General features: G+C 38.5%; 1 protein-coding gene across 1 annotated transcript; it reads right to left on the bottom strand.

Moving 5' to 3' along the window:
• Positions 1 to 7586: 7586 nt before the first annotated feature.
• On the bottom strand, positions 7587 to 17187 carry LOC118210929 (basic helix-loop-helix transcription factor scleraxis-like). Its single transcript, XM_035387454.1, has 2 exons — positions 16340 to 17187; positions 7587 to 8955 (listed from the first exon to the last, which is right to left on the bottom strand). Exons 1-2 carry the CDS (start codon positions 16868 to 16870, stop codon positions 8917 to 8919), a joined length of 570 nt encoding a protein of 189 aa, XP_035243345.1. The 5' UTR covers positions 16871 to 17187; the 3' UTR covers positions 7587 to 8916.
• Between the last annotated feature and the right edge of the window lie 441 nt (positions 17188 to 17628).

Raw genomic sequence — 17628 nt, 5'->3', positions numbered from 1 at the left:
AGAAATGTCTGGACTGCAAGGTCGAAAGGTGCTGAGATTGACATGGGAGCAGCTCATATTACTCGTCTGCTTGTAGGTTTGATGGGTCAAAGAGGACATTCTCTGGGTGCACAACAAGGGCATGGATTGCATTCCCTAATTTGAATACATAGAACTGTGAGGGAATTCATTTAGCAAACTAAGGTAAACTGGCTTGTTGAAATGCCATTGTATATTTATTACCCCATTGTAGGAAGGCAACTCCTGAGAGAAAAAGCAAAATTCACCTTTGCTGCCTCAGCAACACTAGATGATGATGCTTTTCCATGTGTTTACATGTATAACACACCACAGTCAACAAAGTACAGTGCATACACACAATTTCCACATTAGCATCTTGAACATATTGGGTAAGATTCTGTTCCTGATCTCTATAAAGTGTTTTTTTTTTTTTTGAAAACAATGAAGAATGTGAACAAGGAGATTGATTTTTCTACCTCATAGCAACTTGCAGCACACAGCATGCCTCTGCCAGATTGATGATGTATAGTTGCACCCTTTTACATGTACATAGTGAGTCTGAATAAACAACTACTTGTTGATATTCACAACCTCAGAGGGCTACAAACTCCATTGTCCGCTGAGGTTTAAAAGGTTTGTTTGTGTTTTGGCATGCAGTTCTGTCTGGTTAAAAGAGAACAGCAGAAGGAAGTCATGCCTTCTTTGAAGAGACACATTTTTCTGCATCAATGGGGTTGTTTGGAATGGAGAAGTATCGTTTTGCCTTCTGTACAATATCTGGAACGATTTTTTGCCTCTCTCTCAGGACTCCCTGAATGTCAGTTTGGGGCCTTTTTTGTGTGCCAATAATTTGTAATCAGCCAGTCTGGAAGTACCATATTTGTCAAACACTAGAATCACATCCAGCAGACTCAAATTGAGTCTGCAGACTTGATTGAGGTCAAAAATTTGGACAACCTCAAGGAATTTGTGTAATCGTTGAAAGAATCACAGTCTCTATTGGAGTGCACTGGGGTTGTAATATGTTGTCAGTTTCTCAGCAACTTGTTTGCATCTTTTGGTACATCTCTCATTTGATTTTGATGTATGCTTGAGATTATTGGCTTGTTGAAAAATCCATTCATGGCAAAGTTTGAACTTCCTGGCACAGCGAACTGGGATTTGTTCCAAAACGTCTTGGTACTCACTGGAGTTCATGATTCCATTGACCTTAACATGGGTCTGATAACCAGAAGATGCAAAACCTAGCCATCACCTCAATAATGCACTACTATATGTCATTGTAGTTATGACTTTCTTTTCAATATGCAGCACTGTATGCATCCTTCTTTCCTTCTTGTTGTTGTTCTTCTTCTTCTTTATTTTTCAGCTGTACTTGCCCTTATCTCTGTTTCTATGCTAAAAGGGTAACCTTAGGGGAGTCCTTTGACAATGGAATGTATTTCTTGTGCTAATAAATTAGAGACTGTGGCCACTTCAATATAAAGATCAGTGCGCAAGGGGAATGGAGGCCCACAAAGTGAGAAGCCCTGGTGTTTAAATCAAAAGGAAGTGGTAGAAGTCGACTGAGGACTCAGGAGCGTATGGAACACTGCCTGCACCATGCGCTAGGTCACTGGGTTTATCATGTGCTAATTCTGAGGTTTCGGCAAATGTTTTGGTAAACCCATTGATTTATTCACAGAGAAACCCTGATTCTTCTGTTGTATTTTCTTAATTTGCATTGTTAATAAGAAAGATTTAATCAGCAAAGAGTATTTGAAGTCATTTGGCTTATGGGCCTTTTAAGGTGTGGCCAATATTGTATTACAAATCACGACCCCGGGAATCTGTTGGGAAGTTCTGTGTGAGCTGTATGAATGGTGGATGTACATATGATTTGTTTTCTTTACTGCTGTCACAGAAACGTGAAAGACATCAAAAATCGGCTGTGAGACATTTGGAGCTGCATCGCGTGATCGAAAATATCACAAGGGTACTTAGAGTCGATTCACTTTATCCGCATTATTACAAACTTCTCACACAGAAACTTAATTGTACTCAAATGTCCTGTTTCTGGTTTCGATTTACAAACTACACAGAAGTTTAGTCTGTGTACTTTTCATTACAAAACAAAGTATCGTGATCTGCAGTTATAATGTTTGAGACGTTCCACATGAGTCTTCCTTCCCTTTTATAAATTTAGATAAAAACAAACTGATAAAATGGCACACGTCAGGAAGTCTGGGGGAGGGGAGCAGGGGGGATTCGTTTTATTATTTTTGTTATCCCATATTTTGATTTCATAATTGGTCCAGGTCCAGGTGGTGTGCTAATGTGCACCAGATGGGATCTGTAGCAATCCCAACATTTTTCCAGTGCTGGTGAAGAGGGTAATAAAAGTGAGGATTTCCACAGTTGTGCAGACGCACTCGTGCTCAGACTCTGAAAGGGTAATGAGAGTGAGACAGACCACAGAATTACACTCTGTTTTTATTCAGTGCTGGGACTGACAAAGGGGGAGATTTCTTTCCAGTATTAAAAATGCAGGCCCTATAGGCACAAAAAGACCAAGGCCAACAGAAGTGGAGCTCTCTCTCTCCCTTTTCCCTTTCTGTCCTCTGTGAAATCAGTCAGTTAATTTATTTTTATTTTATCTGTCCAACAAGAACATTGGTTAAATATTAAATCAAATATTTTAAATTAACAGCACGGATAACATCTCATCATATTATTTTTTGAGAATATGCAAAACCTAAAAACGCTAAAGAACATTGGTCCCTTAATGGCAAGCAAATATAAAACTTTGAGAGAAAATCTGTTTGCATATTTTGGTGGTTGTTGGCTGACTCTAAAAGTCAAAGTTAGTTTGCAGGTGCTGCACTGCAATGGAACAAAATCTTGTCCTCATATGTTAAAGTAAGGATTGTGTATATCAGTTTGGTGAGCTGAAAAAAACCCTAGAGCCCCAGATTCGCTTTGCTTGTAAAGCGATTAAAGTCTCTCTGCCACATTTCACTGCCAGGGCCACTTCCTTAAAAATCCTCAGTCTGTCCCAGTTTAGCCTCCAGGTGCTTAAGAGGGTTTCTGAGGTAATACCTACTTTTTCCAGCAGGTGTCAGTTTGATCAAGCCATAACATCAGTAAAACAGTAAAAAAAAACATGAATGTTGGAGGTGACTGCAGTTGTCACTCTGATTTTTAACATTTAAAAAATACATGGCTAAATGTGTCGGTGCGTGTATCTGCGTGTGTGTGTGTGGCTGGTTCAAAACCATATGTGGAGTAACTAAAGTGACCTTATCTTTGACAAAGAGACAAGTTCACCTCAAGCAACCCTGTGTAGGATCCACAGGAAGAACCCTGAACTGGACCTCCTAACCTCTGAGAAGCTACAAGGCCAGGCTGAATGAAGCCTGAGTTCACTGAGTACACCATACAAAAGAACATCATCAGTGACTTTACAGGCGAAGGTGATGCACATACTGACTGAATAATTATTGGTCTATTATTCAGAATCAGGGGATTAGGGATTATTATTCAGCTATTATTCGGACTATAAGCGTGCTCATTTAGGAACATTACAAATGACCATAAAGTGACAGAAGCCGAGAAGTACAGCACATTCTGTGAGCCAGGGGCACTAATGATGTGCTACTGAATGAGATGAATGAAATGTCTTTAGCCAGGCCTCATTGACCACTAAAACTTCCTTTCTGAAAGTCAGTGCTTCCGAGATTGAGAAGCTGAGCTGGTAGTCAGAGATTTGCCTCTCCCAAACCCAGCAAGTCCGACAGATATCTGCTTCTGATTAAATTTTACTGGAAATGGCTTTTTTCACTTATAGTTACAGAACTGGAGTGTTATTAAAGCTGACATCAGCTTAAAACATATATTGATTTTAAAAAAATCCCTTTTTCCTGCAAGCTATTTGGCCAAAAGTTTTATGCAAATGAAAAAATGGCATTTTGTAATGTAGTAGATGTAGAATGTTTTAGTAGGTCTGCACTGTTGCAGTGGTTTCGTTTCACAGGATTTAACAGGAATTAGATTTATAAAATAAAGCTCAAATTAAAAAGTGTAAATAATACAGTGTTCAGATACATATGGTAAAGTGGTGCACTTGGAAACAGCATGTTGAAAGCACCACATTCTCATGAGCAATTCACTGCACTCCTAGCAAAACTCTTGACTTCTAGGAAACAAGCATTTTCAGCCGAGACATTCAATTTAAAAGTCTGTAATTTTATCCAGGGTTTGTTTTTTGTTGGCAGCTTTGTTTTATTCATGTTTCATTCAATCATTTCATTGGCCACCGAAGTCACAGTTCTGCCATAAACAACCAAAGAAGTTCATTACCACTTGATTACAACCTCTTAATTTTTTTTATTGGAAGCACAGTGTGTATTGTGATTAGTTCAGACATGCGGCTGAGCCTGAATAATTGTTTTTGAGAGGGACGGAAAACCCGGTTTTACGAAACAACGCTGCTTCTGGCGCTTCTGATTGTATTTCAGCATGTGCTCAGAGGGCAGGCAATGCTAATTACCCAAACTCCCCTGCCCCACGAGGAAAACTGATCTCTTTCACTTTGACCGCCACTTGTTCCTGTGAAGTCCTTGTGGATTCACAGTCTTTGCCATCATCACTGTGCATCCAGATGTCCGCAACACCCTGTCTCAACCCCTTTTAACATCAAAACGTGCTGTGGCGTCTCTGCTGGAATTCATACGCTTAGCTCTGCAGCCCACGCAAAGATTTACACTGACTTTATGATTATATGCCGAGGGTTTTATTCTAATGAATAGATCTTGTCTTTTGGTGATGACAGACCGGACACAGTGGTGCTGCAGATGATGAAACTGTCTCCCTCGCCTTGCAGTCCTACTCACGGTCTCTCTGCGTGATATCAAAGGAGTGTAGGGAAAAATCAAGACTTTATGCTCACAGAAGATGTGATGTGATACATCTGGGCTGTAAGCCAAAGGCTTCTGTGGCTGAACCCCTTTAATCTTATGGATATTGAAGACTTCTTCGGTTCTGGTGTGTTGAACAACCACTCTATGAAACAAAGGTTTGCGTTCAGGGCATTTTAAAGCGCCATTCTCTGCTTTGGAAAATTGGGCTAAACAGTATTAAATTGATCAGTTGTAATTAATATTGAACATAGGCTAATCAACAATGGAATCAGCAGGAAATCTCTTTTATTAGCCTCTTTTAACAGTCTCTGCAGAGTAGAATCGTATTCTTTTTCAGGGAATGTTGATACAGTCTGGGATGTGGTTGGGTGAGTCATGTGCCAGGTTTGATTGTGCGAAAAAGCCCGGCTGTAATATGCGGGGCCATTACCACTGTGTGAATGGGTGTGAGCGTGTGAGCTGGTGCCAAAGCAGCCACCTGTCGTTCTGTAGCAGTAGTTTTAGGACTTCCTTTCATGCAGACTCCTCGGTGCTCCCAGTGGGCCCAGCGTGAGCTCTAGCCAGGGGCTTGATTGAAACCAACTGTTAACAGGGGTTATCTTCTGCAGGCTGGCTGGCCAGGTGAGGCCCAGGAGGAGGTGAGTAACTGGGCCCTTTCGTGTGGCCAGTGCAGAAGCTCAATCAGAGAAGCTGAAGGAAAGAGAAGCTGTCCAGACCACTTTATTTCTCATTTTCCTTCCTTCCCCCACCTCTGTTCTTCCCTCCTCAGCACTGCAGGGTTTTACTGAAGAGGACTGTAAAAGCATTCATGTCTTTGTGATTCTAAAAATGTATAACATGATGAAAAGTGATGAAAATGACTTCTCCAGTACATTTTTTCCCCTCGCACCAATTTCTTTGTCTTCTAATCTAATGAAATATGAAAATGAGGAGGTGCTGTTTATGTGTAAAGTGTAATAATTCTTGGGCAGTTCAGCAAATCTCGACTTGTCATAAGGCTATAAACTAGAGCATATTTATTGAACAGAATGATTTTCCTCCAAGTCTTCAACATTGCTGTGTTCCTGATTCTTTTCATTGCAATTGCCTTTGTTTCTGATGACTGTCACAAAGCTGTCCGTGTGTTGTCATATATAGATGCATAGATGAAACACATGAAAGGAACCACCAGTCTTCTGTGTCAGTTAAGAAGTTTAAGAATATCAATGGCAATTGTGTACATATACGAGCAATTCACATATGGGTTCACAACACCAATCTTTTATTTCCCTGTGGCCAGGAGCCTATGAATGCAGACAACTGATTTATAGTTTTGTCATATATGTAAAATGCTTTCCACTCTTAAGTGACTATACAATATGTGCAATGTCCCCATGTTAGTAAGAAATTGCTTAATATAAATCATCTGTACGTGTAAATATGTCTAAATCAATGACCATCCTATAATATAATAAGGACATATTCAGGAATGTGAATAGTGGAAGGGGGTGGAATGTGAGTGACAACTGAAAATCTGCACAATTTCTGCCAATCATATCACTTATGGAATATGAGAATTATTGAATGCATTAATTTGTTCTTTTCTCTTTTCTCTCACTCCTTTTTTAGACAACATTTAAAAAACATTTCTGTCAATACAGAAAAAGGCAAGATTATGTACACACCAGGAAAGCTACTGCAACTGAAAGCAGATGTCAGCTTCTTGCTTCCTGATGTGACAGCCCCTGCTGGGATGAGCACTGGTCTGCAAGCACGATAAGATTGTTTTTGAATTTACCTCCCCCGAGTTGTAACCCCCATGTACAGTTAAAGTTTCTTTGAAAAATGCTGTTCAAAAACCTCTGTGTCTCAACAGCTCACCACCTGTTAGTAGTATAAAATGGGATCCAATGACATATTCAAAATGGCTGTTTATAATGAATGGCTGCAAAATGATGTATTGTATTGCATTCTAATCTAATGTTAACTCAATGAGAAACTATTGGACTGTTGTAAACTTTTATACTGTTATATAATGTGCTCATTGAGTTTTGTCCATTACATACATTTACCAGTATCCTCTAAGTGCTGTTGAGTCACTGTTTCAATTAGAAAATAGCTAAATTACTTGAAGTTGAGCAAAATACTGGATTAAACTGCAAAGACTACATAAAGAAAACAAAACACAGTTTACAGGTAGCCACTGGATTTTGAATCTTGGTCAACACAACATATTTGATAAATGGGTTGACAGAGTGAATAAATTGTTTTAGCTGGACATTTTATTTGGGAAATTTTGAAAATGATTACTTCTGAAAATTTCATACTGTGAAGATAGTCCGCTCATATGCCTTTGCACCACCTGCAACCCACTGGTTCACATAGTGATGTTGATAAAGATTAACAGCAGCTACAGTATACTCCTATGTAGCATTGCAGTGATAGTAGGCAATATGTCCTGTTTTAGTTCAATATAGTATACTTTATTAAAATAGGTGAGGCAATTTTGCTAGAATGCTTCACGGGGCCATAATGAGAAAAATAACAATTTATTATATGTATGGAAGAAAGATTCACAATACCATATAAATAATACAATATATAAATACATTACAAAATAAATTATTACAATTTTTTATGTTTTAAATGTTGTATTTGTCTTCAGAAATACAGATCAAATTCATATAAAGGTAAACACATGATATGAAGCTCACTGAAAGCATGGAATGATCATTGAACAAATGTATTTTGTCACATCAGCTAACTATATTTAATTTTAAAAAATGAGATGGATAGACTATCTGATACAAAGTAAATCTAATTTTCCATTAGCTCACTTGTTAGCTACCCATTTACCTTCCTATATTTTAGACCATATGTAAACCTGTGTTAACTCAAACATTCCAAGTATGGTCACTAGAATTATGGATGGCAGATATACCACTTTTTTTCTACCCACATATTACAACATGTTGCTAGCTAGCTATTTAAAGATTTTCTCCCTTCAGTCATATTAATAAGCACACCACTAAGTCCTAGCCAACAAGCAGGGCCATGTCAAACCAGGGGAGACAAGGCATATTTGAAATAATGGAACCATGAAAGTATTGAGGCCGACACGTTGTCGCCTCACAGAAAGAAGGTCTGGGTTCGGCCTTTCTGTGTGGAGCTTGCATGTTCTCCCCATGCCCATGTGGGTTTCCTCCAGGTATTCCGGTTTCCTCCCACAGTCCAATTACATGCAAGTAGGCTAATTGGAGACTCTAAGTTGCCCATAGGTTTGAGTGAATGATATGTATGCCCTGCGATAGATTGGCAACCTGTCTTGGGTGTATTCCTGCCTCTCACCCAATGCACGTTGGAGGGTAATATGCTGACCTTTTTACCTGAAGAATTATCAATACAACCGAAGGACTCCTGATTTAGACAATTAGATTAGTGAATAGAGTTCTAAGTAGTGACACAAATTCTCTATCAAAGAAACTAAGTACCCTCTGAGGATCATGATCAACAATGATGACAGTTGTCTGGTCTTTTTTTTCTGGCTCGCTAATCCTATATCCTGAACTCTCACCGCCATGTTTCTGCTTGTCCTCCAATTCCTCTCTTGGCAATCAGCCTTTTGTTTATAATATATTTGTGAGTGAGCTTGCATCTCAAACACCAACACATTCTGTATTTGGCATTCAAAGAGATAGCTTAAGATAAGTGATGCCAGTTCATTGGATTGGGTTCACATTTTAGTCACAGCTTAACAGGAATACCTGTGGTTGTTTGGTTCATGAGGCAATGAAATAACAGGCAGTTAGCAAAAAAAAAAAATCTGAGATATCAATTTTTCATGGGCAATTCAGAATTCTTCTTCAAGAAACAAACCCAACAAACCCATTGCATTAACATATATAAATATATATATTTGGATATATATATACAACCAAATTCCAGTCCTGTGAGTTTATCAATAGCAGTTGAATAAAGGGAGGTCCCTTCTGTACATGACTTGCAAATCTGTAGCTTCTTTTGTCATTCTCCTTCAGCATTAGCTTCTTAGTGCAATTTTCCTTTCTTTGTCTTTGTTCTGAAAAAGAAAACAGTGGAGTCAGTTGGCTTATTCTTCCTGCCACAAAATAATGTTCTGCACATTTTATTTCAGATATTAGGCTGGGAATATTTTGGCAGTATTTATAAAGTTGGCAAATGTTTTTTTATTTTTTTTATTTTTTACTGTAATGGATATTGAATTGGAGCAATCCATTTTATTGTGGAAAATATCAGTGAGTACAATAAGCATTAATGCAAGCCAAACAATAAGCATTGATGTATGCTGGGTACAAACACTTTCCATATGTGTTACAGATAAAATCACCCTTTTAACAATGCTTCAATAACGACAGCAAAGTGATATTAAAAGTGCTTTATTTTAAACAAAAATCTGATCAATTTAATTAATTTTAATTTTAATTTAATTTAATTTTATTCTCTTTGCATTTTGAATATAAAGAGATTCAGCAGTCAGCCATTTATCAAGACACAGCAAACCTCTGGACTGTAGGATAAATCCATTCTCTGAGCTGCCTGAGTTTCCTTGAAGTCCAGGTTGTCTGGCCAGGAAGTGGACCTTGGGAAATGATTTGCCTCAGATTTTCCGTTCTCACCTTTCCTCACTTTGTGGCACACCTGGATTCCATTACTCTCCCCCACTCTGGTGAGAACCAGAGTAATTGGGAAGTCATTGTTTTCTCAGCCACAGGCGAATGAGGTAGGGCAGCACTCACAGTCATAACACGCTCCCCAAGTCAAATGGAGTCTCATTCAAAAAAATAACCATGATTTCCCCCCCAAAAGTGCCACAATTAAGTGACAAATCCTTTAAGATGAAAGGGTAGTTAACTGCACCTGAACCAATGTGGTATTGAATAACATTTGTTGTAGATTTTTTCAAATTTGTACTTCTTATTTGGCAGCTTGTGGTGAAATTTTAATCTTAAAAACCCAAGAAAAAAACCAAAACAATTAATTATTTATTTATTTATTTATTTCGTGAAATGACATAGTAAATGACAGCTCAGGCAGGTAGCTCATATGTTCCCCCATTAACCTTATTTTCTAACCACATATGGTTGGTTGGTTGCTTGATGCCAGGTATGGCTGACAGTTCCATAAAAGATCACATCTGGGGCACATGTCAGATGCTCATGCTGTGTATAAGGATATTCTGTGGACTTCAAGGCCTGTAACTTTACCCCGTACATCAAACTCATCTGTTTGGGTTGTTATTAAAAGCGATCCCTCAGCTCATATTGCTTTCTGGACCATATGCTCTGCCACTGAAAATGACTTGGCTCCTTTTAAGGATGTCACTCACACTTTTGCAAACGGTAGTTGTTAAGATGACACGCATCACCCTCCCTCAGCTGCCTAGACCAAACATCAGAAATAACCGTCGAGGTTCCCTCTTGCTAAGCGTTTGCCAGCTGTTTCCCATAAAGGTTGGATAGGGGTAATGTTTCTAACTCAAGATACAGTCTTTAATAAAAGCCTAAAAAAACCGACATAATAGTTCATTATGATTCATTCATAGATTGAAATGCAGCTGTTGCTTGCATTTTAATATAAGATGTCCGTCTGTTAGGCTATAAACACAGCATCTGTGAAAGTGCAGGTTTAATTCTTTTTCTCAGCTTTTAAAACCACCCTTAAACCATCTTTAAAGACCTTGATCACTTGAACTTTTCATTCTTGCTTACAGCTGTGTTTAAGCATCCCATTAAATTCATCATATTCTTTTGTTAATTTAAGCTGTTTTGTTCATGGATGGGAGCAGTTATGACAAGTCTAACATATAAGAGACTGCCCTTATATGTTAGACTGGTCAACTGCCACCACACGTCAATTATTAAAACACTCACAGTGTCTTGTCAATACCAATACACAAGACACAGAATGAGCTGAAAGTAGACAGACTTTCACAATGATTGATCAAAAGTTCTGTTGGTCACCTAGCAAAGTGCAAATACCTCCAGTCATGCTGTCGCAGAAAAGTCATTTCACAAAACGTGGCTTTGACAAGCATAGTAATTTCATGGGCTGAACTATGGAGACTTTCTCATTGTATGGTCTACATGCACTTTGTGAGTATATTTAGATCATTATTAGGATATGTATGGCCCGTGTTAATGGACAAGGAAATAAATGGTTCCCTTACTTTCTTTTTTGTTTCAAAGACCTATGTTAAAAGAACTCTTATGTCTTTCACCTGATGTCACAATCATGAATTTAATTAAAAGATTCTATCAACGTGTCATCATTTTTAAAAATAATGAGAATATGTTCAAACAGTCATGCGCAATTCTTCTTAGTACTATTAAAATCAATATAATATTAGTTTATTCATTCCCTCAGGGGAAATTATGTTTAGGGCAGAGATAGTGTGTCTGCTTAAACCTTTTTAGCGTTATGATGCTTTAAGACACAAACACACACAACAAGCCTCAGTGAGCCCAGGGTGCGACTCCACCGTCTGCTTTGAATCACCGCTTTAAGGGCTCAGACTGGACTTTCAGTCGATGTCATCATGCAATAAAACCTCAAACTGCACAGAGGCTGGAAGGCTGAGCTGGAAACACGTCACTTACGAGCTTTAAGACATTTAAACTGGGTATTAGTTTTTTAAATAAGGAATATACGCCACACTCACTCCAAGACAAATGCAAGTCTATGCCAGATGTGTGAAAATAGAGGCAGAAATAGAAGCTCGGACTTTGACAGGAGGGCACACAAACCAGCCGTACACATTGTGATGAAACGCATGCTGTTCTAAAAAGCCCAGGGCCCCAGATCTGTCTGTCATCTCCGCTAAAGCAGAAGCCGTGTTATTCTAACGTCTAAAATCAGAACAATAATTCTCTGTGAGGTTCTGCTTCTGGTTTGGTATCGGGCATATGTGCAGCAGACAGCTTGTCACTGAGAGACATGATTGATGCCCATACATTTTGGGTTTAAAAGAGGTAATCATATTGATTCAGATTTTTGGTTAATGAACAGTGCTTTTTGTTTTTGGTCACTTGAAAGAAAACACGCGCATGCAACACTTCATCCCCGTGTGCAAAACATCTGCTAGCAGTTATTCAATTAATGGATGGGTGTATTTTTTCTTGAGATACAACAAGTATCGGTCAAAAGTGTGTGAGGGCCATATTGATGCAAAAACTGGGCATGCTGTAGGTGAGATTATGGACCGGTGTTGGGGGGTGGGGGGGCTAGGGGAGATAGTGATTGTAGAACAGAGAGTGGAGGGCTGGATTGTTGTCTGGCCTCTGATTGTCATGTAAGCAACGCGTGGATTTTTCTTTATTTATTTTATTTATTTGGCACATCCACCCCTTCCCTCCAAGTGAGTGGCGCTCCATCCGATCACCCTTGTCGCATATGTCGAGAGCTAACCCTGAGTGGTGAAAACATTTTCAGTTTCTATGCCTTGTTGCTTTTCTCATGGGACTTACGGTCATTGTCTGATACCGTTATGACCATAATAATATATTCATGCCAGTTAAATTAATGATTTTACCTTGCAAAATGAAAAAAGAAAAAATCTTTCTGAAAAATGAATGTGAAAATTGTTCATATAAAATCACTAACAGGCAAAATGTTAAAAGCAACAAAGTTAATGAATTACATGGCTAATTTTGTTGCCCAAATACAGAGTTGGAGGGGATTTTACTGTGACAATGCATTATAGACTCTGTGGCTGCTTGCTCTGTGGTTTTCTGCACCTTTCCCAAAAAAATATTAATAAATCAAAACATCCCTTTGAAATGATAGAGAATGCTCCATCTTCAAAAGCTGCATTTCCATTGGGCTGCATTTACTTGGTCAGCTCTACTAGATTCAAACTGAAGCCATATCCTTTACAAACTGACCACCAAACCAAAGTTACTGATGATCAATGCAGTCTTGCAATGCAGACAGGTGAAGCTAAGGTTGTCGTATTTATGCTATAAAAAAAAAAATCATTGGCCAGAGTAAGTCTTTAACAATGCATAATCCTTGCTAGGTGTCAGGATCTTTGGTAACATATCCTAGAAAGTTCATTCTGGACAAATATTCATTTTATCTATGCCAGGGTTAATGTAGTGTATATGTGCATTATAGCATGGATGAATAATAGCATTATTCATGACAAAGGATTTTGCTCTAATTTCTTCAAAACCCAAATGACAAAATGATAAGCATAAGGATTAAACTAGACGGTTACAATAAAATATGGGGACAGATATCAAATGAAGTATAGGCAAGTGTAGATAGATTAAATTCTCTTGCATTGCAATGGTGTGAGTTTTAAAATTAAATTTAAACATATTTAACACAATGAATTTGCACATACATGCACAAATAATGCAGGCCAGTGGAAGTGGTTAGAAGAGGATAGAAGAGTGCTAAGGTAGAATAAGAAGTACAGAAATAATCAGTTATGGAAGCCTCTGATTGTAATCTTTAAGCGCATTCAGTTTGCGACAGGGTAAAATAGTAACAAAATAACAACTTTAAAAAATTGTGTTTCACAGAAATAGTTGATGAGCTCAGAATCAGGGAAGAACAATTCTTAACTTGTAGATGCAGTTTCCACATTAGCATTTTTTACATGCCTCCTAACTGTGTTTTAACAAGTCTGGGTTCAATTGAATTTAATCAATCAAAAGAACATCATGCTGTCATCATGGATGCTGAGTACCTACATACAGTGCATTAATCCACATGGAGAATCAATACATGCACTGAAGATATGTGAAAATAAATGCAATAAAACAGTCCACCTGCAATTGACAGTTAACCCTTACATTATGCAAACAAATATCCTCTGACCATTCACCAATAACAAATAGAAGAACATTTTTTTTTTTAAATTTCAAAAACAATGTTCAATAAAAGTTTATTAAACACATTATGTCCTTTCAAAAAATTAGCTAGATTTTGAGAAAACCGTTCAACCAACTTGATGTACAGTAACCATTTTCAGTAATCAAATGGTTTTTGCGCTTCATAAAACGCTGACCCAAATTCTCCCACAGCATCATTTTTCTAAGAAAAATGTGCACAGACATTCCACAGCTGTGGGTAAAAACACTTCATATAAGTCGAAGACCCCAAAAGGGTAAAACTCATAAAATCTCACTAAGAAAAAGCGAAGGTATCTGGTATTTCAGCTCCATTAAAACTGAAATGGGTCAAAACTGACCCATAACATTATAACATTATAGATGTAAGAGAAAGACACTGATCTGCAGAGTGGTCTGGTTTTGTTTAGTCAGAAAAGTAATTGTTAACAAAACAAACAAAAAGTTGTGAAGTGTGATGATAAAGTTAATGGGTGAGATACATGTCTCCTGTAAGTCAGACTCATAATCCACTACTTGTTCTAAACACAAAAACTGAGGTGAATTAAGCACACCTATGATGTTACCTATACTTTATTAATATGCAGAATTAATTTTCTACAGTAAGAAAAACAGCAAGGGGATCAATGTAATTTCTTAAAAATAACTATTCTAAACATTGGCCTTTACTTTATGCTATATTTTGCTTTTACCTTATTGCTATATTTGTGATAGTTGGTAATTGAATCTATCGCCAAAAAATGTCATAAAACAAGTTTAATATCTCTTTGCCCCATGGCTTAAAGCCTTTGCGGTGAGACAAAATACAAGCTAAAGAATTATTTTCAACTTTATGCAGATGGTTTTCAACAGAAGGAAATCAGTTTTAGAATATGACGGGACGCGTTTGTGCTTTTTTCATTTTCACAATTGAATGCAAATGAATCGCTTCCATGGTAATTAAATACTATTACGCTTACATAACATATATATTTACATTGCATTTTGTTCTCCTTTAAGCAAAAATGAAATTGTTGATGCTAGGCTATCCATTATCACACGATATGTCTTCATCGTAACATTCAAATCTGTACTGGCAAGCTTTGCTCAGCTCTGACTGAGTCAGCAGCTGAAAATAATAAACACTGAAGCCATACGTTTGAATCCAGTTGACAGTATTATTAATTATAAGGCATGGAAGAGACTTAGATCAACACAGGACATCCATGTAAATCGTTCAGGAAGTCCACACAGGTAGCTCAGGGAGTAAAGCAGATGTTCACAGAATGTTCAAGGGTAGATACAAGGAACAATTCCGTTTCCAGATTGCAGCTTTTAAGCTACAATATTTGAAATATATTCACTTGCATGCTCTTTCTCTGGAACTTGTGAGTATGTCTGCTCATATGTCATTTTGAATTTTATTATGAATTTGTAGGCTGGCTGATAAAAAATGAGCTTTGACTGTTCCAAAATGGGTTCTTGTCTCATTTTCAGTATTCCAGTTCTTTAACTAATACATTTATTGTGCCTGTGATGCCAAAATAAAAAAAAAACAATATTCTAGCCCAGTCATAAAAATGTAAAAATTGTGTTTGTTCACTTTTTGATTTTATACATTTCTCTGTGAACTTCCTATCCTATCGTAGGTTTTATGGCTGCTTGGGAATCTTGAATAAGAAAGAAACTGCATATTAAACAATGTTTAATATGCTATTTGACTTCATAAACAATGTCTGAAGAAAAACCAAGGAAAGTCTATGATTCAATCGATTGATTAGCTCATTGATTAGCGACTGATTAGCTCATTTTTAGGCAGCAAGCTGAACAATGTTCAATCAAAGACTGAAAGATCCACTCAAGTGTATTTACCTGGGTCTGATCTGAAGCACTCATCACTGATTTACTCATCCCTTACTTATCCCACACTTATCTCACATTCCAAATGGTGCTAAAGACTGCGTCTTATTGCTCGCATGTGTGCTGCAACCTCCACATGCCTTAATTGTGGGAGCATTAATACTGTATATAGGCTCCCCCACACTGCAGGTGGTGTGTAGAGCCTGCCATACCAGCGAAGATCTTAGTTATCTTAGTTGCTGAACTTTTTTCAAGCTTGAACACATATCTAACAAACAATCCAGATTTTCAATTTTGGTGAGTTTTTGGCCTAGTAAAAAGCAAAGAATAACTGTTTCTGAAAAGTTAGATTCGTAATAATAATCTCCAGTAAAATTATTATAACATATCTAACTCCAGAACAGAACTAAAAAACATTCCAGATGACATTTTTGCATTTTTATTTTTCAAAGTGAGGATGGCATTCTAAGCTTTAATGTACATAGCACTGAGTTCTATAGAAACTTTAAAAAAATTATGCAATTTCTTGTGAATGTAAATGCATTTCATTCATAAAAATATGATTGTTCATTTTTTCACATCTGTCTTAAAAGTAGGTACAAATTGGTTTAAAAAGTAATTTCTCTTTCACAAGTCTTAATTCCATCACATCAGCAATAAGAAAAGGATCCTGCAGATCTAGCTGTGTTTGTGTGTGTGACATTGACCTTGTTTCAGTGTGGTACTCACGATTTTCCTCTGGTTGCTGAGGCAGAAGGTACAGATCTGCTTGGGTTGAGAGTTTTCAGTGTCCTGGCTGGGGGATCCATTGTGGTGGTAGTAGGAGGGGGAGGTGTGACAAGGCTGCCCGTCCCCACAGGCTTCCCCCACCAGCAGGACATTGCCCAGGTGGGAGATGTAGCTGGAGGCCAGCCGCAGGGTCTCAATCTTGGACAGCTTCCTGTCCGCGGGCTCCGTGGGTATGAGCGTCCGCAGCGCGGTGAAGGCGCTGTTGACGCTGTTGGTGCGGTCCCTCTCCCTGGCATTGGCGGTGTTTCGCTGCCGGATCTCGCCCACCGGAGATGCCATCACTGGCACCACTGGCCCGCTGCTGGGCTTCCTCTTCTTGCCGACCTTGATCTGGTAACCTGTGCCGTCCAGGCAGAAGGACTTCTCGTCCGAACCTGAGCTCTCGCTGCCGTTTTCCTCGTCCTCCGACAGCATGCTGATATCCGAATAGAGAAACCTGCTGCGGGCCGGCCGCACCATCGCAAATGACATCGTCACCCACCCCAGCAAGATCGCCCTTGATCTTTTAAGAAATATCTTTTTCACTATTATTTGCCAACTTTCTATTCCCTGGGCCTGTCACACCTGTATATAAAGTGCAGTTGATTATTAAGAAATCCTAGAGATTCTTTCAGTCAAGACCCAATTGGGAGCTTCTGGTTCTCAACGAAAACTTTGTCATGGATTTCCCGTCTCGTTTTGTAAAAACGAAAAGCTTCTAGTGGCTGATTCTCAAAAAAGCAACCCTTCTAAGATGTTTGAGTCTAGGCCTCTCTCTCTCTCTCTGCCTTCCTCACCTACTACACAGATCCACGTGTGATTTCTGTCTGACTGTTTCAGTGTGGTTAGACTTTATAGCCCGTAGGAGTGTCTGGTGCATTTTTCCACTCCCCCTTTAGCTGCAGCAAACCCAGAGCAGGCTGTCTGAAGGAGGGAGTCAATCTGTTTTGGTCTGATCAGCAATCTGTCCATTCTTTAGGAGAATGCTGAGGACCCACAGTGGGGGGCACGGTGCAGGTTATCCGTAGGGAATCAGGGAAGAATTGATTTTCTGCATGGTTTCTATAGACCTACAGGGGAGGGGTGATCGGATATTCAGTGGAGAGTTTAAAAATGGGTTATTCCCATATGCATTATTTGCAAAAAAATCTCTGAACCTGGCAATTGTGTTGGCATCACTGTTCTGTGTGGCACATTCAGAAAAATGTGGGACACCTTGTTGGTGTTCTGCCTTTAACCGCTTTGGTCGA

This window comes from Anguilla anguilla, chromosome 1 (assembly GCF_013347855.1).
Source record: "Anguilla anguilla isolate fAngAng1 chromosome 1, fAngAng1.pri, whole genome shotgun sequence".
In the NCBI taxonomy this organism is placed as follows: domain Eukaryota; kingdom Metazoa; phylum Chordata; class Actinopteri; order Anguilliformes; family Anguillidae; genus Anguilla; species Anguilla anguilla.
This window is presented reverse-complemented; position numbering and strand designations above follow the sequence as displayed.

Bases quoted from the DNA above. Each gene is read 5' to 3' on its own strand.
- LOC118210929 (XM_035387454.1), bottom strand. From the start codon at position 16,870: ATGTCATTTGCGATGGTGCGGCCGGCCCGCAGCAGGTTTCTCTATTCG. The intron at 8,956-16,339 runs GTGAGTACCACA...TTTCTTTTTCAG, and splicing joins TCAGCAACCAGAGGAAAATC to AACAAAGACAAAGAAAGGAA.